Consider the following 23968-nt stretch of genomic DNA (forward strand, 5'->3'; position numbering starts at 1 on the left):
GGGGGCTTGTATTAAGTGGCTGGAATACATGACCGCAGGTTCATACATGTATGCATGATTCCTTTACTCTTTTTTTTGAGGATGGGGGTGGTGATAGGTGCTGACAATAGGGTGAAGACACTGGGGAGCATTTTGGGGGGGGGAGTGGGGAGGTGGTGGTGGTGGTGGTGGTGTGGTGATGGGTTCTGAAGGTAGAGTAGAGAATAGGGTGAAAACACTGGGGAGCATTTTTGATGCATGATGTGTAGTATCGCTATAACTTGTGTGTTGTCGACTGTGGTTACTGGTCATTAAAAAAAACAAAAAAACCCTCAATCCTGTAGACTCTCAGTCGAACTAGCAATGAAGTTGGACGTAATTTCGTGCGCTCTCGACTTACCCCCCGCCCCCCCCCCCCCCACCTGGGGGGATTGATGGCTAGCTATGGCTTGCTGCTAGAGTACCGCGTCGCGTACACCGGGTCACGGGCAACCGTGACTTTGGTATATGGGGACGCGACTACAGCCAAGAGGAAGAGAACAAGGAAGAGGAAACGTGCGCCAGGGGCGGCTCAGGCGGGGACAAAGCTGGCGGCTCAACCGCCAGCGGCGGTCCCGTCTGCGTCGCCGCCCCCACCACGACCAATCCGGACGGAGCGACAGGAGGCGACTCGCCAACCAGCCGCACCGACTGTGCAGATGCGGGAAGTGGAGCAGCCAACCAGTGCACCGCGACCAGCGTCACCTGTTCCCGCTCGTCGTTCGTCTGCGTCGAGACCCCCACCCACGGGGGACTCCGCGACGGCGACTCTGGATGTTGGGGCTGTCAAGAGGAAGGCCGTGACCAGCCAAGACGCGGCCTTCTACTTCCTCTTCGGGTGACTGGAGAGTGGCAGCGCGGAAGATCAAAGGCCAGTACTCTAAGTACTTGGTGGGAGACGTCACGGACCCCGACAGACTGCCAGGCGGGGTCTACGAGGAAAACTTCAAGATGTTTCCCGATGGCCACCAGGTCGCCATCCACACGGTCAAACTACGGGGAGTGGAAGCTATTGTAGTGACGTCGCGCCGGGATGATCTTTACCGACAGGGATTCCTCAGCCATGACATGGATAACAACACCATCCACAGAATCATGAAGATCGTCACCGGCGCCCAGTACCCACAGATGGTCCACTGCCTTAGCACCCACAGCTACAGGAGACTGGTGCCTCACTTTGAGGAGAGGAACATCATCACCTCCCCGTAGATGCTGTGCACCCAAACGGCCTTAACGAGGCCACTCGCGTGGACATATCGATCGGACTTTAAACTTTTAGATCTGCGTTCAAAATTTTATGTCGAAATTACCTCTTTTTTTTTTTATTATTATTATTAAATAGTCCGATCCTCTCTTCTTTCTCGTATTTAATTTTGGACTGTCCTTCTAAAATGCTCCAAATTATATAAATATTCGACCGAGCAGTCAATTCTTTAATATTTTTGGCTTGTAACCTTTTTATTTTATCTATTAATTTCTTTACTAATTGCAATTTTCAAATTTCTGCCCAGTTTCAAACCCCCCCCCCCCCCCCCCCCCCCCTTCCATCCCGAGTCAGGCCACCGATCTTATCGGAGGTCGGACTCGGGATGGGCGTGTTCGAAACCCTAGTGGTATATGGGCACGTTAAACTAGTTATCATCATCATCAATCCTGTATAATATCTTTCTCCATAGGTCTTTACGCTGGTTTTACATCATTATAGATTTTTATTTTCAACATAAATAATCATATTCATATACTCACCTTTGTCCGACACCCAATAACCAATGTGTATTTTGTGCTGGGGTATCAGACATCATTCATTCATTCATTCATTCATTCATTCATTCATTCATTCATTCATTCTTTCTTTCGTTCGTTCGTTCGTTCGTTCGTTCGTTCGTTTATACATTCCCAGCCCCTTATAACTATTTCAGGAAGAGCTTCAAAGAAGGTGAATGTTAATGATTCGTGATCATACAGCTGACTATAAAATATGAAATATGAATGTGACATCTATAATCGTCCATGTCAACATGCCCTTTCTACTTTCAGGAAATTTGGTGGTGCTTTTGGTCATAATCAAGAATAAGCGCATGCGCACAAGAACAAACTTTTTCTTGGCCAACTTGGCTGTGGCCGACTTTGCTGTGGGCATCTTCTGTGTGATTCCCAACCTGTTCTCGTTCCTCACTCTTCGCTGGATTCTTGGCAATGTAAGTACGCAGACATAGACACAACTATACCGTGTTCTGGTAAGGATACAACATATGACTAAACTCCAAGTCAGTCGGTTTTCAGGCTTAGTGTTATTAAAGTCACAGACCCGAATTTCAACCCCTGAGAATCGATACTAACTTTGGTTGGGGCCATAGCCCAGTGGTAACGCGTTCGCTTGATGCGCAGTCGGCCTAGGACCGATCTCTGTCGGTGGCCCCATTGGATTATTTCTCTTTCCTGCCAGTGCATCACGAATGTTATATCAAAGTCCATGATATGCGCTAGTATGCCTGTAGGATGGTGCATATGAAAAAAAAAAATCATTTGCAACTAATGGAAAATGTTTGACATCCAATAGGCGATGATTAACAAATCAATGTGCTCTGGTGGTGTCGTTAATTAAAACAAGCTTTAATAACTAAGTTTGGTTAATCTACACATCTGGATAAGTTACAATATAGTGAAACGATAGTCCGTGACGTTGAAACGGGGAAATACGACCTACAAATAGACTAGAGCTCGTCTCAATAACCGTTACTTCTCGTAGGTATGTGCGTTTTTAGAATTATGAAAATGTACTTTGGGATATTAAAAACACCAGGATGTATATAAAAACAATAAAATATCAGTAACATTTAATTTAAATAATAAAAAACGGCTCTAATAGTGAAAATACGACACAGTGTTTAAAAACTAATGTATGTCACTTAATCTACGTAAATTTAAATGTGCTATTACTTATCATAGCGCGTGACGAACTGTTATTATAGTCCAGGAGCCAGTTCTAGACAGTGGTTCAGCAAAACACCCACTACACAGTTGGTTTGTCACTGCAGGCTGCTTGGGGGATACCTCTGGAACTCATCTAGATTGATCAGGGCTAGGAATCTTCCAGATACATTATACACGCAGCCTAAAGTGACAAACCAACTGTGTAGTGGGTATAGGCGTACGATCTCCCATTTCTGTAACGCGGGTGGGTGGCAACTGGCTTTTGCCTGAATTAAACGAAAATGCCCGAATCTGGATAACGACATTTATTCATATTAGCACTACTACCAAAGGGCTATATAGGGTTGCAAACGAATCACTACGCATTTTTACATGGATTACAACAAAGTGCGAGTGGAATGAAAGAAATACATTTTAAAAAGGTATTAAGTTTCACAAGTGGCCCGAATATTTGTATAATGTTCGTCCGTATTAGAGGTTTTGACCCCCTGTCTCGTACGCTTATGACAGTGGGTGTGGTGCTCAACCATTTTAATTGGTCTTAGATCACGGACGATTATGGGAAGAGTATACCAAAAGAGGATCCACCCCCCCCCCCCCCCCCCCCACACACACACACACAAAAATAACGTAATTCACGTCCTGTTTTTATTACAGTAATAAGATTAAATGGGTAATAAAAATATACGTATACATGCATGCAGGACAGAAAACCAAATGCAGTCCATGAAGAAAATACACTGACAACAACTGGAATATAACAAACAACAGAGGCGAGTCAAAAGGCGTACCACGGGGATCCGCCCCCCCCCCCCCCCCCCACCCAAATGTATTCAAGTGCCTCTTTTTCTGCTGTTAAAAACAGTCCCTGGGTTGCCCATGCGCATTTCTTCATTAGACCCCCTCATCCAAAACATATTTCCTGGATCCGGACCTGACTACAACAGTAGTCAAATCGAAAGTTTTTTTTCGCATTCCAATCAGTACACCACAACTGGTCAAAGGCCGTGGTATGTGCTTCTTATCTATGGGAAAATGCAATTATAAAAGATCAATTTCTGCTAATGGAAAAATGTAGCGGGTTTTCTCTGATGTCAACGTGTCATAATTACTAAATGTTTTACATCAAATAACCGATGATTAATTAAATAATCAATGTGTTCTAGTGGTGTCGTTAAACAAAACAAACTTTAACTATTAATGACAGGGTATCGGAAAACGTGACGTTTTATTCTTCAAATGATTGATAGTTTATAACATGACACTGAACATCCTACACGACAATATCACGGAATATAGTCGGTTTAATAATTGCGGTAATTTTGTAAGCTAAACAAATTACATTTCTGGTCTCTGGTCAACGCACACGTCGATTTTAACACTGACGCATTAACATTTAAAAAAATTTATTTCCTCCGGTATGACGTAGATTTTTGCCGGGATTTTTTTGCTGTATTTGGAGCCAAAATGCCATCGTGCATGAACTAGTACGTGCGTTCTGATTTTGATTTTGATTATTCCCCTTATTTCAGTATAAAATATACCCATCTTTATATACTCTTCAAAAGAAGAAACGCAAAACCACATTGTCGTAACATTTGGAGAATTGATTTCATTATTGAATGGCGAGTCCGATAATTACCAAATGTTGCAGGATTGTTCACAATTCACTCTAGTCCATTGTGAGTAAGTGATAGGACACACCACCAAGGTCAAGGTCATCTGGAGTCAATACCGGGTGTGGCCTCCGCGTGTGTTGACAACTGCCTGGCACCGCCTGCCCATTGAAGCAACCAGAGTACGGATGACGTCCCGGGGGATGGTGGCCCACTCGGCCTGCAAGGCTGCTGCCAGCTCGGGCAGGGTCTGGGGCTGTGGTTGTCGCTGTCGGAGGCGTCGGTCCAACTCATCCCATAGATGCTCAATTGGGTTCAAATCCGGTGATATCGATGGCCAAGGAAGGACATTAATGTTGTTGTTCTGTAGGAAAGCCGTTGTGAGACGTGCTGTGTGAGGCCTGGCGTTGTCATGTTGGAACACTGCGTTGGCGTTGGCCATAACTGGAACGATGTGTGGCCGGAGGATCTGGTCAATGTAGCCCTGTGCATTCAGGTTGCCCTGCACGTGGACCAGGTCAGTTCTGCCAGTGTGTGAGATGGCTGCCCACACCATGACACTACCCCCGCCGAATCTGTCCACTTCCTGTACGCAGTTTGCCGCATAACGTTCACCACGACGCCTATACACGCGACATCTTCCATCATGACGTCGGAGCAGAAATCGGGACTCGTCACTGAACCACACCTGTCTCCATCGCAGTTGAGGCCATTGTCGATGAATCTGGCACCACTGCAGTCGGAGTCGACGGTGTTGTGGTGTTAAGATGACACCTCGAACTGGACGTCTGGCACGAATTCCTACCTCACGTAGGCGGTTCCGTACGGTCTGGTCGGATATCCTGCGCAAACCTGGTATTGCTGCGGCTGTGGAGGTGGCAGTAGTCAATCGTTCCCGAAGGTGGCGTACCCGGATGTAGCGGTCCTGCCCGGGGGTAGTGACCCGTGGTCGACCGGATCTAGGGAGGTCACGTGTTGATCCATGTTGCTGGTAACGGTCCCACAGTCTGGAGATGGTGCTTGGGGACACATGGAATGCCCTGGCAACGGCCGTTCTGGATTCGCCTGCGTCTAGTCGGCCGATGGCATTGTTTCTCTGCGGTTCACTGAGACGTGGCATGTCCTGGATTGTCAACTGTCGGCCAGATACAGAGACCAGGCAAGCGAACACCCTGCACTTTTATACTGTCGGTGTTCATGTTGCACGTGCAGACAACGCACGTGCAGTGGTGACATGATTTGCACGTGGCTGCGTTTTTGCGAATATTCACATTTTGGAACTTTATTGTACAGTAGCTGCGTTTTATCGAATGTAACCGTGGGAATGTGTTTGGGACATGCAATGACCTTATATTCACAAAGCATGAACCGGTAGGAAACATAAAATCGGAGTTATAACCCATTTGTACCCTTTTGCGTTTCTTTTTTTGAAGAGTATATATCAATGCTTTAAAAAAAAAAAAAGAGGAAAAGACAGATCAATTCTGGAAATTAGTCTGACCAGAAACCGACTTTTTTTGTTTAACCATGATGTGTTTTAGAACTTTTGTGAAGACGGCTCTTAATTCACAGCGAGTACTGAAAGAGTATGTAGCCTCAGTAAGACATTCTGTTGCTCGTGGAATGAGATAAATCAATAGCTATGTTCTTCAGATCTAATTCTGTTTTGAAAGTAATCATAAATCCTCCACGTTTCCAACACTAATTACGTTTTGCCTGGGTGTTAAGACTTGTATGCTTTGACACCGACATCGACATGTAGTTCAATCTGGTTGTTGGCCGCCTCATAAGGGATATAACTCTTGACATGTTTCCAATGGGTGTTGGCGTTATCGTGTCCTATTAATGCTGTTAATGGCGGAAGTCTGTAAAATTCATTAATATCTTTGGCAGAGAATTGTATGTGGATGAAATGGCTATCGATTTTCGAAAAACCCCCACCCCATATGTTGAGAGACACTGAAAGGTATATATATATATATAGAGGACATCACCAGTGTTAACCTTCCATGTTTAGGAAATTAACAACTATAATTACACGTCAAAACAACAATGCGGATATCGTCTTACAGGTTATAAACAAGGAAGAGAAAATGGATATGTGTTTAATGACACATAATCACATGATAAACTAACGACTGTTTGGTGTCCAACATAGGCTTATTTTCACTTTTGGTCTATACATCATACTGGCAAATATTAAAAAAAAAATTTGGTCAATAATTCCAGTTTGGCTTGACGTAAAAAAGAAGTCTGTGTTGGAAATAAAATAAAGATGTTAATTTTTGTTTATGCAATTTGTAAAAACATCGGTCAAGATATACGGTAATTAAAATAGCACTAATAAACCTATAATGAAGAATGTCGTCTGCTCGTGAAGTTTGATATGATTATTTCTCGAGTTTTAAAGGGACTATCCCGAGTTTGCTGCATAAGTAAGATGTGTCTGAAATAAAATAATTTTCAACGAGTAAAATTACACATGAAATAGAGTTGCTTGTTTAGAATATCAGTGTCTGTATATTTAGAGTGTTTTTGGTCATCTATAAGTAGCTCAAACTGGATTTAGTCTCCAAATAGTTTCGTACGTACAACAATATATATTATGAAATAAAAAGAAATTTAACCTAGTACAAACACTAGGAAGATCAGAAACACATTTAATATACAGCCAGTAATATTTTAATTAGCAAAAATATATTTAATTACAGACGTTAAAAAGTATCTGTTGGTCGACATCATCTTAACTGTCGCCGAAAAAACAGGATAGTCCCTTTAAAAAGAATCTTACATACACAATGGATCTCCATCTACAAGTCCAAGAGAATAATAAAATGTAGAAATTTGTAGGATACACCGATAGGAAATATAATATACCGACGTACAAATCTTACAGCCCAGAACAAGTATTTGATGTTCCGTCGGCATCGAGAGTGACTGAATGTTTTGAATTGGCTGTTTTTCTGTAAATATTATCTAAATAACACAAATTATTTATAAAGTTAATATGAAGTATAGCGAACAACAACTTAAAGAAAAGAAATTAATAATTGCGTTACTATTGTTGTTCAGTGTATTGTTGTTCAGTCACGCCTGTCCATCTAATCGAAACTAATCTGCTGTTTTCTGCATCTTTGCAACTTTAAATTAATAAACGACTTGCCTCTTTTCAGTGTAACAAGTTAAAGGTTCAGGAGTTAGTTCCGATTATCGTTACTGTTGTCTTCTTTAAAATGGGGTGGGGGTGGGAGTGGGGTGGGTTAAAAGCGCTCGCCTAAGTATAGAGGCTTGTAGCATTGATCCCCGTTTGTTTTGTTTTTTCGTTAGAATCATTACTCAACAATTTATGCCAAAGACCGTGGTATGTAATGTCCTGTAGGTTAAAATCTGCATAACAAGATACCTTGCTCATAAATTATGGCAGAAGTAATAGTATATGAATGGGTGTAGCGGGTTTCTTCTCACAATCTGACAAGCTGGGGCAATAGCTATGCTTGATGGTACCTAATAACCCTAATTAAAACATGATGGTGTATCCATAACACATGATCCTTAAAGTGTATTTTTAAGTCTTGGATCGTAGGATCGATCCCCCATCAATGGACACATTGTGTTTTCCCTATTACAACAATTGCCATACAATTAGTGCAATAGAGACCGTGGTACTCACTGTGCTGTTTATTAAACATAAGATCCCCTATTGGTTTATATTATTTCATTAAAGGAAGTGGCGCAGTAGCCATGTTATACAAAATGGATATATAAAACCAAACTCGTTATTTTTTTGCCTTCGACTACATTGATTTTTGTTCAACAGCATTGTTTGCCATGGACATTTTGTTAATTGCAGGGTTGAATATACAGTGCTTAATTGATCCCCTAACTTAGATATTACTATATTGAACATTTAATTCATTAGTTCACTGTTTTTGTTTTGTTTTTGTTATTAATATATTGAGCATTGGTATTTATTTCATTAATTAACTGTTTGTTTGTTGTTGGGTTTTTTGGTAGTTTTTTTTCACGAGCTGAGAGGAACTAAAAATGACTCTCTTTAAACTAGTCTCTGGAGAGTGATGGAGAGCGCGAATGATAGCTCCCCTTACACTGCGAGGTCTGAATATGACGATATATATAGAGGCTATTTCATGGGGTTTTTTTAATACGATTTTTATGTCAACGAGTGATGTGTGAAAAACATATTTTCACGAATTGCGAAGCAATGAATGAAAATATTGTTTTCACACATCACGAGTTGACATAAAAATCGTATTCAGAAAAAACACCATGAAATGGTCTATTTATTATATACATATTTCCTAATTTTTGACAATATCTTTCGCTCTTTGGTAATATCTTTCACTTATCCTATCGAAAACACGTAACGTCATGATATATTTCTTCCTATGGAACTTTGCCAGAAAATTTACTTTACCATAGACTTTTAAAAAGAAATTTGATTAAAATTTATCTTTATTAACATTTATTTAACAATACTGCGGTGCAAACATACCTGACAAAGCGATCTTTTAAAAACTCCCACAAAAACAAAACGAGTCGAACGCCGTTAAATTCTTACACTTACACTCGATGACACTACATTGTGTCATCATTATTTAGCTTCGTATTCAATTTGTTTTATATATTTTATCGTAATTGCACTTCGTATCCCGTTTTTATAGGTACAGTTGTTTAAATTACGTTTTTTATTTTTCAAATACGATCAGATGCATTGGTAATCATCAAATTTAAATACGAAGAACCGAGACAAAGGGAGATAATTTAATCATGCACTTTTACAAAAAAGTAAATACGACTTCTATATTTTCACTGTAGCTAAAATACATAAAATAATATATATATGTTTACCATATGTTTTCCCTACTTGCAGGCGATGTGTCGGATCTACTACTTCGTCCAGAGCATGAGCTACACGGCATCGGTGCTGTTCCTCGTCGTCATCGCCGTGGAGCGCTACGTGGCCATCATGCAGCCGCTGCGCACCAGACAACTCTTTACCACCCTGCGTCTCCAGGTAGCGCAGGTGTGCATCTGGGTGCTGGCTTCCGGCTACAACGTGCCCGTCTTCTACATCTTCGACACGTCCGACATCCCGACCCCCGAGGGCGTCAAGTCGTACTGCTACCCGACCGTGTCGACGGAGACCATGCGCATCTTCGTGACGACCAACTTCGTCGTGTGGTACCTGGTCCCCCTGGCGGTGCTCATGTACGTGTACTCGCGAATAGCCGTCACGCTGTGGTCGAGCACGAAGAACATCCAGACGCACGACGGGGTGCTGTCAGATAAAAACTCCTCCTCCAGCTGCTGCTGTTGCTGCTGCTGCTGCTGTTCCAAGTTCCACGACCGGCGAGGCAGCGGCGAGGCAGACGAGAAGTACACAGTCCACACAGCACTCACGAACGAGAGCTCGTCGTCCGGCAACAACGCCGACGCCGGCCGAAAGTCGAACGGTCGCGTGGACCACGAGAACGACATGAGCCGGAGCGAGACGAACCTGAACGCCACGAGGAACTCGTCGCTGGGCGTCCGGTACTGCATCCCCAACAACTCCCGCCTCAGCATCAGCTCCGCCTCGGCCTGGTCGAGGAACGCCCGGCTGGCGCACGGCGAGGCGGGGTCGGCGGAGGAGCTGGCGTCGGTGATGTGCAGCGAGGCGATGTACAGCGAGAACAGCTGCAGCTTCAGGAGCCGGATCGCCGTGCGGCCGCCGCGCCAGGCCAACCTCAGCTCCCGCCGGGCCGTCGACTCGCGGCGTCACGTGATCAAACTGCTGATCGCGGTGCTCTTCTCGTTCGCCGTGTGCGTGCTGCCCAACCACCTCCGGCTGCTGATGTCCTACTGGAGTCTGTTTCCAACAATCAAACTTAGTATCTTCCCGCCAGTGTCCTTTCTCATGTTGTTCGTCAACAGTGCTTTGAACCCAGTCCTCTACTGGTTGTTTTCGGGCAGCTTTCGACAGAGTTTCCTCGACACGTTTACGTGTTCTTGCAGAAAGAAGGCTAACGATCTTGGACGGTATACGGTGACATAAGTGGTCAAACAAAACAAATAATGGCCTAATTATCTTTTTGAATGTTTTTCTTATTCTTGTTGGTTCATAACACCGGACTGTATTTAGTTTTAAAGGTACTTCGCCATCAAAATATATTTTTAGCAATATTTGTATGAAATACAATTCTTTGTTTTAAATATTATTCCACGCAAGTCCGTGTGTACTTTCAGACTTCTGTTTGTTTATTGAACCTGTAGAAAGATTTTGGCGCCTGTACTGGCGTGTGCTATAACGCGAGTCCTCCTACAGACGAAGTTGTAACCATATATCGTTGTGAAGAACAGCTCACTTGTGTACATGTAGACGAAACACTTGACAGTGAAACAGTTGTACACCCACACGATATTGTTATAACATCTTTTGGAATTGGTCTTGTAAAAATATTGAATATGCTAATGGAAGTTTTGTAATCGCTATATATATTGCGGTTTTTGTGTAGTTGATTCCTCTCATTAAAGAGCTTCGTTTGGAGGGCGAAGTACCTTTAAGAATATATTGTTTTTAAACTCAAACTTGGTCAGAAGGCGAATGCTAGCTAGACTGATAACGTCATTGCGCCTGTTAAATAAATGTGATAATATAACCCTGTAAATCAGTCAAATTGTTTGCGAGCGTTCGTCCCCCCGAACATACCACTGGTAATTATTTTCGGGCATCAAATACTGACTGCATAAGAAAGATGACATAATTATGTTCTAACAATTCATAAACGTGTCGAAATACCATTACAAAAATTTACACATGAAAAAAGTATTTTATTTTACTTACCTTTATTGACATATCATGTACATGTAAAAAGCCTTAACATTCGTTGTCCATAATAACTGATTTTCTCTAACACAAGGCAATGTGTAAATATTTAATACAAATATAATAATTGTATTAAATGTTGTGTTGTGAAGTCAGTCTTGTTGTTTACTGCTACGGTCCGCATTCAAAGCGATGATGGAATGACTTTTTAACAAACTGATTAGCGATTACCCATTACTCCAACCCTTTCTACACGGTCATAAATACATATCCATATGATGCTTAGTACATTGTCAAACGTGAGAAACCATTATTGACTACATAAACTGAAAGCATGTTGGTCAAAATGATATTCGTATACTGATGGAAATAACTAAGGGACCACATCAGCACTAACAGGGAAGAGTGACTGCAATCTGAACTACCGTACATAGTGTCAGGAAGTTCACTGTGTTACTGACATTCAGACTCACATTACTGACAATCAGACTCACATTACTGACATTCAATCTCACATTACTGACATTCAATCTCACATTACTGACATTCAATATCACCCTTAAATATTTGCAATTACAGCGAATTAACTAGTAAACTAATAAAAATCGTATTTAATACAAAACAAAGAAGGATATAATCTATTTTTCAGAATAGGTTCTTTAGTACATTTAGTACATTAGTACACACACACACACACATAAGTATACACACACACACACACACACACACACACATAATTATACACACACACATAATTACACACACACACACACACACACACACACACACACACACAGACAGACACACACACACACACACAGACACACACACACATGTATATATAGATTTTAAAATATATCGATTTTATAAAGCAGCGGACTTTCAACCCATAGCTGGGACTCTACTGTTGAAATAGTTTATTTTATATCATCTTTGTTACTTTAAAATACTTTAAGGCCCAGAAACGTTTTTCCTCCTTTCGTTGTATTGAATGTTCATGATGGCAACATCACTCCAGAATGTCTTTTTGTGATAGGTCTTCTTCATGGAGCTGAAAACAAGCAAAGGACACAGACACCGTAAAACTGTAAAACAATAAAGCACAACAACATGCTTTAAGAAGCAATTATTTTATTAGTAGTAGTATATCAAATGCATGCTGGACAATGACACTAATTTTCAAAATGGGCAACAGTTGAATCTGCCCTGGACGCATTCACTGACGATGTAAGAAGAGGTACCCCGGGGTGATATACTTGAACTTTAATTACATACGGTCATGACAAAAATGTTTGAAGTGAGCATGAAAACCTATTTTGCCCATGACGTTAAAATATATATAAAAGTGCAACATAAAATGACAGTTGACAGCCATATTGCTAAATGGCGATTATCTTGGGGGCGGGGGTGGGGGGGGGGGGGGGTGCTGTCATATCCGTATCGCCGCTAGTTGAATAATAATATAAAGACTTACATCATTGACATAGTTTTAACAACAGTTCGTAATGGATATTGGTTGAAGAAGCCGGGAAAATCAAATCAAATTGTTGAAATTTGCACCTGTTAGAAAATAGGCTGTCATCTATTGTTGCTGCCATAATTTAACTCTACATCAGGGCTAGAAATGTTCCAGAGGCATCCACGAAGCAGCCTGAAACCAACTGTGAAATGTGTGTAGTGGGATTGATTAATAGTCGCGAGGCTAACGTCACGGACTGTCAAATGCCATGGCAATTGGAACCGTGGGTTTGAATCCTGTATATTTATGCTCTTTGTGTTTTAATTTCGCATTACTTATAGCGTGGAGATAACAGCTATGGCTGACCAGAACTCACCAATACACAAGCCGTGCTTGCACTTGTCCTTCGCATCGCAGTCGGAGCACGCCTCTCCCCTCTCGAACGGAGGCTCGCCCGCCACGCTCCTTCTGCAAAGTAAAATCGTACGTTGACCAATTAACAGGGATTAGGCCATAAGTTGATGCCCCAATTTTGACCAATTTAGTGGAGTCATATGGAGGCTGCCCCGGCCCACGACAAATTTTCGGAAACCAAAGTTTGATATGAGGGTGGATTTCAAATCTTTGGGACCTTTAAAAAACATTTAGCCCCCAACTACCTTGCAAAAATTCCAGGCTAACTCCACAAGAGGGCCAAATCCATAATGGCCGCCTGCGACCATACTGAAAATTTCAAATCGCCATATCTCACTTAATACGTAAGTTAGAATCACAAATAATGTGACTATTCTTCTAGTTCGTAATATACGATTGGTCATAACCAAGACCTAGTCTGTTTCACTAAATAAAAATCCATGCATCATTATTATAATCGGGCTCGCACAAATCAGATATGATGTTTTGCTGTCATTTGTGTTACCGTCTGTGTACTGGATGTTCCACAGTTAGGGTTCATGAGAGTACTGGGCAAATGTTGCAAATGGCATAGCATTTCCCACTGATCAAGCTCCAGTCAAGATCAACAGCAAAAAAAGGTTGTGTGGTAAAGAAATGGCAGAGCTAAATGAAGGTGAGGTAACTGGCATGCATGCAATGTTATCCGAAAGAGTCATTGGTCCTTTTTGTTCTTCTATTGATACCACATTTTAGCCCGGGATCGATGCTGCAATATTTGAGCTCTTCATGCCACCAAACACAAATGGTTTAAGGCCATTCTTTAATTTAGTGGAGAAGTGGTGATCCATAGTGGCATTGTTAAGCTCGACCTTCCATACTCACACTGCACTTCTTAAATGCAGACCTTTTACCATAGCCTCATAGACCAGTTACTATCACATTCAATCATGTTGTGATTTAATGAATACGACGTGTGGTCTCTCCACGAAGAAGTTCAAAACTCTTGTATGCTTGGTTAATAACAAACTGAAAATTCAGCAGTTTTTGAAAGAAGGCATCACTAATGAAACTTGTCCTGGGCAATGTACTACTCATCTTATTCTTTATCAGCATCTGCTGTACAAAATGTCTGACAGGAGAAGATGTTCCATCACTACAATGTGTCATCAGGCTGAAGTAGATACATCATTATCAGTATATACTGACAACTCCTTACCACTGATGTCTGTAACCATCGACACTAGGGATATTGCTACGTCAATGTATGATCAGACAGCTCATGCATCACATGTCATACCTATATGTGCTGTATCTAGAGGAAAGGTCCAAGCATATGAATATTATTTAGTAAGGAAATAATTACCTGTCATCGCACTATAGAATACGTCATGACTGGATCCGATATAGTAAATGTCGTATTTGTGGTCATAGCCAAAGTGCTATTTTTGAGAAATATATTACGAAAAACAAACAAGCACGAGCTCTCCTAGATCATCAAGAAAATGTTTTATTTAACGACGCACTCAACACATTTTATTTACGATTATATGGCGTCGGACATATGGTTATTTTTCCTATCTCCACTTTGTCATGAACTTCGTATATGAGTAGCTGAAACACTGCAGATATCTGGGATAAAAGTGGCACCAACAGAATAAAAAAAGAAACAAAAGAAACAATGAAGCTCCCATCGTTGGAACAACACCCGTTTTCTCGCTCCCATCGTTGGAACAACACCCGTTTTCTCGCTCCCATCGTTGGAACAACACCCGTTTTCTCGCCTTCATCTAACTCTGCCATTCCCTTCTCACACAGCCCTCCCTGTTGGTCCTGACTTGAGCTTGGCCAGTGGAAAGTCTTTAAATGTTCTTGTTAAAATTCACTACAAAAAGGAAACTATTTAAAAGACAAAATAGTAAACACATTTCGTCGCCTACAATAAGTATAAAGTTAGCATTATGAACGTTAATATTAAACACGGAATGGCACTATTATATATAAGACGTTGGAATAATATAGATGTGGTTAGAGTATTTTATATAAGACGTTGAAATAATATAGATGTGGTTAGAGTATTATAATATTATTATTATATGTAGCTCGACCCTTGTGCACGTTGACTATAAAATTAAACACGGAATGACACTATTATACAGAAGACGTTAGAATAAAATCGATGTATTTGGACATTTGAATCGTCATTATCTGGACCACTCACAATCGTGAACATCACCTACTTGTCATAAACACAGGCCAGAAACCAAGCATGATCCTTTTCCCGACCGCGAATATGAATAATGGGACAGTACTTGGCGGCGCACCCGATTTCTTGGGCATCGCTTGTCACAATCTACAAAATCAAACAGAACGCAACATGTTTAATCTCTGGTTTGTAAATGAAAATCACTAGATATTAGACAAACCAACTGATAAAGTATTACTGTTAAAACGTTGAAGACGTACGCAATTATTGTTAGCAAACTTACCGGTGTTTTATGTTTGTTTTTAATTTAAGACGATGTTCAGCATCCTATACTCGTAGCACAATACTGTCAACATACCACGGCTTTTGTCCATCCTTTTGTGGCGCATTGGCCGGAACCAAAATAGCTCGAGTCCAACAACGGGAATCGATCATAAACCGACCGCGCATCATGCGAGCGTTTTGCCACTGTGCTACGTCCCGCCTCCTCGATTTGAGTCTAGATCACAGCACCAAACGGCACCCCGGCACAAAAACATATATTGGCGTTTGGGTGTCAAACAAAAGTAATTGTAATTGAATTTTTTGTTTACGCCAAGCACATTCAGTGTGCAGAAATACCACCGACATAATGTAGTACCATGCAAGAAATATTTGTGAATTGCAAACCCCCCCCCCCCCCAAAAAAAAAAAAAAAAAAAAAACCCCACACAAAAAACAAAACAAAAAACAATTAAAACAATGGGACAGAACATGACGGAACTCCGATACACTCATGTCTTTACTCTATAGACAGAAAGAAAGAAACACACAGAGAGACAGACAAAGAAACAGACAGATAGACAGACAGCGAGACGACAGAGACAAACAAAAATAGAAGACAAAATAATCATAACAGACAGACAGAGAAAAGAGAAGAGAGAGAGAGAGAGAGAGAGAGAGAGAGAGAGAGAGAGAGAGAGAGAGAGAGAGAGGGGGGGAGGAAATGTTTTATTGAACGACGCACTCAACACATTTTATTTACGGTTATATGGCGTCAGACATATGGTTAAGGACCACACAGATATTGAAGGAGGAAACCCGCTGTCGCCACTTCATGGGCTACTTTTATCGATTGGCAGCAAGGGATCTTTTATATGCACCATCCCATAGACAGGATAGAACATACCACGGCCTTTGATGTACCAGTCGTGGTGCACTGGCTGGAGCGAGAAATAGCCCAATGGGCCCACTGACGGGGATCGATCCCAAACCGACCGCGCATCAAGCGAACGCTTTACTACTGGGCTACGTCTCGCCCCTAGAGAGAGAGAGAGAGAGAGAGAGAGAGAGAGAGAGAGAGAGAGAGAGAGAGAGAGAAAGAGGGAGACATCGACCGACCGACCGACCGACCGACTAACCGACCGACCAGGACACACCGTTAGCTTGAACAGCCTCCTCTACCTGTTTATAATGAGTGCAGACTTTGCCTTCCTTACATCTGAACGTTTCGAAGGACGCCACATTGCTCTTCTCCTGCGCCCAGGCCTTGAAGTTGGTGGACGGCATGCCGTCTCTGATGATCAGCTTGATCATGTTGCTCTTGCCGTACGCCTTGATGCGCGCCCTGGACGGGAAGTCGAACATGGCGCCCAGGTTCTCGGCGGGATGCGACGAGTACTGGAACTCGCACTCCTCCACCACGTCGTCCGCTTGGTCCTCCAGAGAGTCACTCCATATCTGTACATTGAAACGTTTAAAGTCTGGTCTTGTTTAACGACACCACTAGAGCACATTGATTTATTAATCCTCGCGGGCTACTGCATATAGTCTTAGAGAGGACACTCGCTACATTTTCTCAATATCTTTTATATGCACCATCTCACAGACAGGATAGCACACACCACGGCTGGAACGAGACATAGCCCAATGGCCCACCGACGGGGACATCGCATCAGGCGAACGCTGTACCACTGGGCTACGTTCCACCCCTGTCAATTTGAAGGGGCAGACATGGAGGGTGCTAGAGTCAGACGACACGCAGACAGCAAACACCACTCCTGAAGGCGATAATACTAAACACACTGGATGCGAGTCGCTTACTAACCGCTAACCCACGATCCCGAACAGACAGCCAAGATAAAGCTGAGGAGTGTGTTTGTCCAGGAACACGTGTTTGAACCTTAACTGGATTTAAGCATGAAAATAAATATAAACAAATGCGTGTCAAATACAGGAAATGACGTAACCGCACGCAGTAAAACGTCTTCTGGTATTGCATATTCCTGGATATCCCATTGTCACACACGCATCCTGTCTATTGTAGGCTCATTATATTGACTAGAAGCAAAAGTGACTTGGGGGAGGAGTGGAACAGTAAACAAGGAAGGGAAAAGAGTCAGTGCACAGTAGTACAGGGTCTTCTGTAGCTGCACAAAGCGGTCACTTTTAAATTTAAAAAATGCTTATTTTTTTATTTTAGATTTTCCACCACTATTTTATTTCCTTTCTTTTATCGAAGACGGTGGCAAAATGGTTAGTGTGGGTATATTATGGAATGCGCAATGTGATTGTAATCCCATTCAGAGCATGGGTGGTTTCATGACCCCGAAGTCAAATAAAAAAGTACAGTTTCGAAAATATCAGTTTGGATTTCTTTGAATCTATGCTTATTAAAATTTAGAACTTAGAATCATGACTCGAACATAAACGATGAAGTTACACCTACATGGATTGATACTTGATGCCGAGCAACGGTGGTCAAGTGGTCTCCAAGTCAAATCAGTGATAAGGTGAAGTTTGAAAAGTCACATTCAGGATTTCTCAATCTGTACTTACAAAACTGTGGATCCAAAAATCCTGGTTCATCCTTAAGCCCAAAACACATCGGAGTTGGATCTGTGTTTTGGTCTGGCGAGTTTGGTACCAGTCGAAAAAGAAACGAAGTAGCCTAAATCAAACGTGACAAAACACAGGCACACACCGCGTCTGTGCTGGTGCGAACTACAGGTTTCGCAGCAGGCGTCATAAAACCTGAGCTATATTTTCACAGCGCCAGACCCAACTTCGGTGTGTGTTGGACGTTAACGAGTAACGTTACGTTTGATTCAAATTAATTTCACATAAAATTATGTCATACCATAACTGAAAATACTATGCCTTTGTTGTTATTTGTAGCTGCTATCGTTAACATCGTCGTTACTCCCAGCCCATCCCCCCACTCCAGCTACTCACCAACTTGTACATGTTGCTGGCACCCTGGTCTCTGCGTATCTCATTGTGTAGAGACAGGATGAGCTCCTGGTCAATTTCGTCAAGAGTCAGTTCAGTCGTGACGAACCGCGCGAAGCAGACGACCAGCAGAAGACATAGAGCCGCCATTTACCTCTCTCCCTACAATATATAAAACAAGATACACCTCACCCATATACAGAAAACATAGAGCCCCAATTAACTTCTCTCCCTACAATATACGAACATGTGTGTCGTACTGATTTTACGAAACGAATGTCAGGATTTTTGTATTGCCCGAGCATGGAGAATGTATGAGGGTGTGTGGATTCGTGAAAAATAATTCACGAACGCCATAGTTGATGGTTTTTATGACTCTACACTTCTGACAATATTTGCTTTTACCTAAATATTAATATCACTAGTAATAAGGCTTAAATTACATATGTATTTGTTGATTCAAATGTTTGTTCATGTAATTAATGTATATTTATGTTATTGTTACTGCAGATAAATGTATATTATATTGTTATTTTTGCTCTGCCCATATTCAGGTGTTATGCAAATAAATTATTCTTATTCTTATTACATGAATCCTGACACGAGTTTCGTAAAATCAGTACGACTCACACGCGAGTTTAATAATTTCTTTATTATCTATATTATTATGGTTGTTATCTTTATGAATAACAAGACCCAACTCAAAATGTTTAGAAGGAGACAACGAAATGACGTCATATTTCAAATGCACAGTCTGAGCGAGGACTGGAGAAGTAACGCTTCCCCAAATTACGTCATTACACTTGTTATTACACGTGTGCTTCGTATGATTAATGTTAACTCGGTTATGTTGAACCATATGGATAATAAATAAAACAAGATACACCTCATCCATATACAGAAGACACAGAGCCGCCATTAATCTCTCTCCTTACAAGATATAAAACAAGATACACCTCATCCATATACAGAAGACACAGAGCCGCCGCCATTAACCTCTCTCCTTACAAGATATAAAACAAGATACACCTCATCCATATACAGAAGACACAGAGCCGCCGCCATTAACCTCTCTCCTTACAAGATATAAAACAAGATACACCTCATCCATATACAGAAGACACAGAGCCGCCGCCATTAACCTCTCTCCTTACAAGATATAAAACAAGATACACCTCATCCATATACAGAAGACACAGAGCCGCCGCCGCCATTAACCTCTCTCCTTACAAGATATAAAACAAGATACACCTCATCCATATACAGAAGACATAGAGCCGCCGCCATTAACCTCTCTCCCTGCAATATATAAAACAAGATACACCTCATCCATATACAGAAGACACAGAGCCGCCGCCATTAACCTTTCTCCTTGCAAGATATAAAACAAGATACACCTCATCCATATACAGAAGACATAGAGCCGCCGCCATTAACCTCTCTCCCTGCAATATATAAAACAAGATACACCTCATCCATATAAAGAAGACACAGAACCGCCATTAACCTCTCTCCTTACAATATATAAAACAAGATACACCTCATCCATATACAGAAGACACAGAGCCGCCGCCATTAACCTCTCTCCTTACAAGATATAAAACAAGATACACCTCATCCATATACAGAAGACATAGAGCCGCCGCCATTAACCTCTCTCTGTGCAATATATAAAACAAGATACACCTCATCCATATACAGAAGACACAGAGCCGCCGCCATTAATCTCTCCCACTGTAATATATAAAACAAGATACACCTCATCCATATAAAGAAGACACAGAGCCGCCTCCACTAACTTCTCTCCCTACAATATATAAAACAAGATACATCAATATACACTGAAACCAGCAGAAGACATAGATCCGCCATTAACCTCTCTCCCTATAATATACAAAACAAAATAACCTCATCCATATACAGAAAGAAAGAAAAAAATGTTTTATTTAACGACGCACTCAACACATTTTATCTACGGTTATATGGCGTCAGACATATGGTTAAGGACCACACAGATTTTGAGAGGAAACCCGCTGTCGCCACTACATGGGCTACTCTTTCCGATTAGCAGCAAGGGATCTTTTATTTGCGCTTCCCACAGGCAGGATAGCACAAACTATGGCCTTTGTTGAACCAGTTATGGATCACTGGTCGGTGCAAGTGGTTTACACCTACCCAGTGAGCCTTGCGGAGCACTCACTCAGTGTTTGGAGTCGGTATCTGGATTAAAAATCCCATGCCTCGACTGGGATCCGAACCCAGTACCTACCAGCCTGTAGACCGATGGGCTAACCACGACGCCACCGAGGCCGGTCCATATACAGAAGACATAGAGCCGCCGCCATTAATCTCTCTCCCTACAAGATATAAAACAAGATACACCTAGTCCATATACAGTGAAATCAGCAGAAGAGATAGAGCCGCCGCTATTAACCTATCTCTATATAATATATAAAACAAGATACACCTCGTCCATATAAAGTGAAATCAGCAGAAGAGATAGAGCCGCCGCTATTAACCTATCGCTATATAATATATAAAACAAGATACACCTCGTCCATATAAAGTGAAATCAGCAGAAGAGATAGAGCCGCCGCTATTAACCTATCTCTATATAATATATATATATAACAAGATACCCCTCGTCCATATACAGAAGACATAGCGCTGCTGCATAAGCGTACCTTCAAATTCGGGCAAAAATGATAGAGATATTGGGGGAAAATGTGCTGACCTAAGACTTTTTACCATGCATTTCCATCATTCTACCCTCTAAATTAGTTATAATCCATGTAAAAATGCGTAATGATTCGTTTGCAACCTTATATAGCTGTTTGGTAATAATGCTAATATGAATAAATGTTGTTATCCAGATTCGGGCATTTTCGTTTAATTCGGACAAAAGCGAACCTGACCCTTACAACAATGGAAGCCCGTAAGCCTATCTACCCGTCTTGGCATAATGTTAAGTTTGCTTTGTTTAACGAAACCACTAGACTACATTGATTTATTAATCATTGGCTATTGGATGTCAAACATTTAGTAAATTTTACATATAGTCTTAAAGAGGAAACCCACTACATTTTCCCCATTAGTAGCTATGGATCTTTTATACGCACCATCCTACAGACAGGATAATACATATCCCCGGCCTTTGATATATCAGTCATTGTGCACTGGTTGGAACGAGAAATAGCCCAATGTGTCCACCGACGGGGATCGATCCATGACCGACAGCGCATCAGTTACGGTTACCACTGGGCTACGCCCAGCCTCGTCTTGGCATAAGCACTTATTTACCGACAGACAGTTTGATTTTAAACATTCATAATTTGAACTGTCAGCCACGTTTGATTTTGGCTGAAGTGATCAGTAATTATCGCCGACTTGATCAGTAAGTACCGCCGAGTTGATCAGTAATTACCGCCGAGTTGATCAGTAATTACCGCCGAATTGATCAGTAATTACCGCCGTGTTGATAAGTAATTATCGCCGAGTTGATCAGTAATCACCGCCGAGTTGATCAGTAATTATCGCCGAGTTGATCAGTAATTACCGCCGAGTTGATCAGTAATTACCGCCGGACGTAAGGCTGATAGTACCAGTTCGCATCACGGTATCATTCATTTCAATTTATTTTCGTGCTTATATCCAATTACGGTTCAAACACGCTGTCCTGGACACACACCTCAGCTATCTGGGCTGTCTGTCCAGGAAAGTAGATTAGTTGTTCATTGTTAGTGGTTAGTTAATCGGTAGTTAGTTAGTGGCTACTTAATCGGCAGAGCCTCGACAAATACCGATTAAACATAGACTCGGTTGATATTTTCCATATTAAAAAATACTCGTGACGAATCCTCTATATATAGACAATAGTTATGCATATATATATATATATATATATATATATATATATATATATATATATATATATATATATATATATATATATATATACAGTCGAACCTGTCTATGGCGGCCACTCGTGGGACATGACAAAAGTGGCCGCCATAGAGAGGTGGCCGCCGTATGCAGGTCATATATAAGTCTGAATTTTTAAAAACAGTTATTTTGTTGCAATAGAACTATTAAGGAGCCATATACATGTGCAAAAACGTAATTAAAAACAAGACAAAAAATTATCATCTATATGAAATTTTATTAAGTGAAAAAGAGAATATTTAACAAACAACAGAATAATGGAGCACTGTTCTGCGCATTAAAGTCACTGATTATCCTTTATCCGAAATGTTCAGCAATTTTTCTAGCACTCAATTTGTCTTTCTCTGATTTTTTAATGACCTCTACTCTCTGTTCCAACGTTAACGCGATCGGCTTACTGGGTTTAGGTGGCATTTTGAAAATAAATATCAGAAATAAACTGCAGCAGTATTTAATTCCTTCTAGAGTTGACACGTTTAACTCCAGTTGTTTTAGGCTATATACCCTCTTATCAACTGCGTTTAATGACCACCGCCGATGACTAGTACATCGCACCGTTAATCCAGATTAAAAACACTTGTTAATTAACGAACACAGCTAAGCGACCGACGACCTTTAAAGGACCGCTGTTTATCAAGCCAATTGGTTATATCAACAAAAACATCTTACGTTTTTTTATACGATTGACGACATTTCTTTATAACTTGCACTAAACAACAATTGTGGCCGCGATAGCAGGTTCATTTTCGCTTTTTTATGACAAAAGTGTGGCCGCTGGCCGCGTTGAGCAGGTGGTTGCCATATAGAGGTAAAATATATAGTAAAATTCATTGGGGGGACCTCAGGGTGGTCGCCATGGACAGGTGGCCGCCATATGGAGGTGGCAATTATTCTCATTGAACTAGTCTAAGGTGAGTGATAGGGAGAAAGCGATAGCTCCTCTTATATAACCACTAACCCCTGCCCTAGACAGACAACTCAGTCGGTTTAGGTTTGTGCCCTGAACGGTGTTCTTGAACCTTAAATGGATATAAATACGAAGATAAATTGAAATGAAACGAATGGACTGATTACTGCTGGGAGAGGGACGTACATAGCCCAGTAGTAAAACGCTCGTTTGATGCGCGGTCGGTATAAGATCGATACCCGTCAATGAGCCATTGGGTTATTTCTCTTTCCAACAAGTGCACCACGGCTGGTATGTGCTACCCTGTGTGTAGGATGGTGTATATAAAAGACCGTTGCTACTAAACGTGCCACAATTACAAAATGTTTGACACCAAATAGCCGATGATTAATAAATCAATGTGCTCTAGTGGCGTCATCAAACAATGTTCATGTGTGTGTGTGTGTGTGTGTGTGTG

General features: G+C 41.5%; 2 protein-coding genes across 5 annotated transcripts in view; one reads left to right on the forward strand and one right to left on the reverse strand.

The window, feature by feature from the left end:
- The first annotated feature begins 2026 nt into the window (after nt 1–2026).
- LOC121374389 (trissin receptor-like) lies at nt 2027–12164 on the forward strand. Its single transcript, XM_041501490.1, has 2 exons — nt 2027–2216; nt 9427–12164. Exons 1-2 carry the CDS (start codon nt 2037–2039, stop codon nt 10621–10623), a joined length of 1377 nt encoding a protein of 458 aa, XP_041357424.1. The 5' UTR covers nt 2027–2036; the 3' UTR covers nt 10624–12164.
- Nucleotides 11398–23968, reverse strand: part of LOC121373881 (cysteine-rich secretory protein LCCL domain-containing 2-like) — a 52649-nt gene continuing 40078 nt past the window's right edge. For 3 of the 4 annotated variants that reach the window (XM_041500674.1, XM_041500673.1, XM_041500672.1), the window contains exons 2-6: nt 18666–18824; nt 16896–17171; nt 15487–15599; nt 13230–13321; nt 11398–12445 (exon numbers count right to left, since the gene is read on the reverse strand). In XM_041500674.1, coding sequence (XP_041356608.1) covers nt 12438–12445; nt 13230–13321; nt 15487–15599; nt 16896–17171; nt 18666–18812 — 636 coding nt within the window. In that variant the 5' untranslated portion in view covers nt 18813–18824 and the 3' untranslated portion in view covers nt 11398–12437. Of the gene's footprint in view, nt 12446–13229; nt 13322–14544; nt 15132–15486; nt 15600–16895; nt 17172–18665; nt 18825–23968 lie in introns of those variants that run through there. The other variant, XM_041500675.1, reaches the window with a different exon arrangement.

The sequence above is a fragment of the Gigantopelta aegis genome, chromosome 6 (genome assembly GCF_016097555.1).
Source record: "Gigantopelta aegis isolate Gae_Host chromosome 6, Gae_host_genome, whole genome shotgun sequence".
In the NCBI taxonomy this organism is placed as follows: Eukaryota; Metazoa; Mollusca; class Gastropoda; order Neomphalida; family Peltospiridae; genus Gigantopelta; species Gigantopelta aegis.

What these genes read in the sequence shown, in the direction of transcription:
- LOC121374389 (XM_041501490.1), top strand. Translation starts at nt 2,037, where the DNA reads ATGCCCTTTCTACTTTCAGGAAATTTGGTGGTGCTTTTGGTCATAATC. An exon ending in TTCGCTGGATTCTTGGCAAT is followed by an intron (nt 2,217 to 9,426) that starts GTAAGTACGCAG and finishes TAAAATAATATA; the next exon opens with TATATGTTTACCATATGTTT.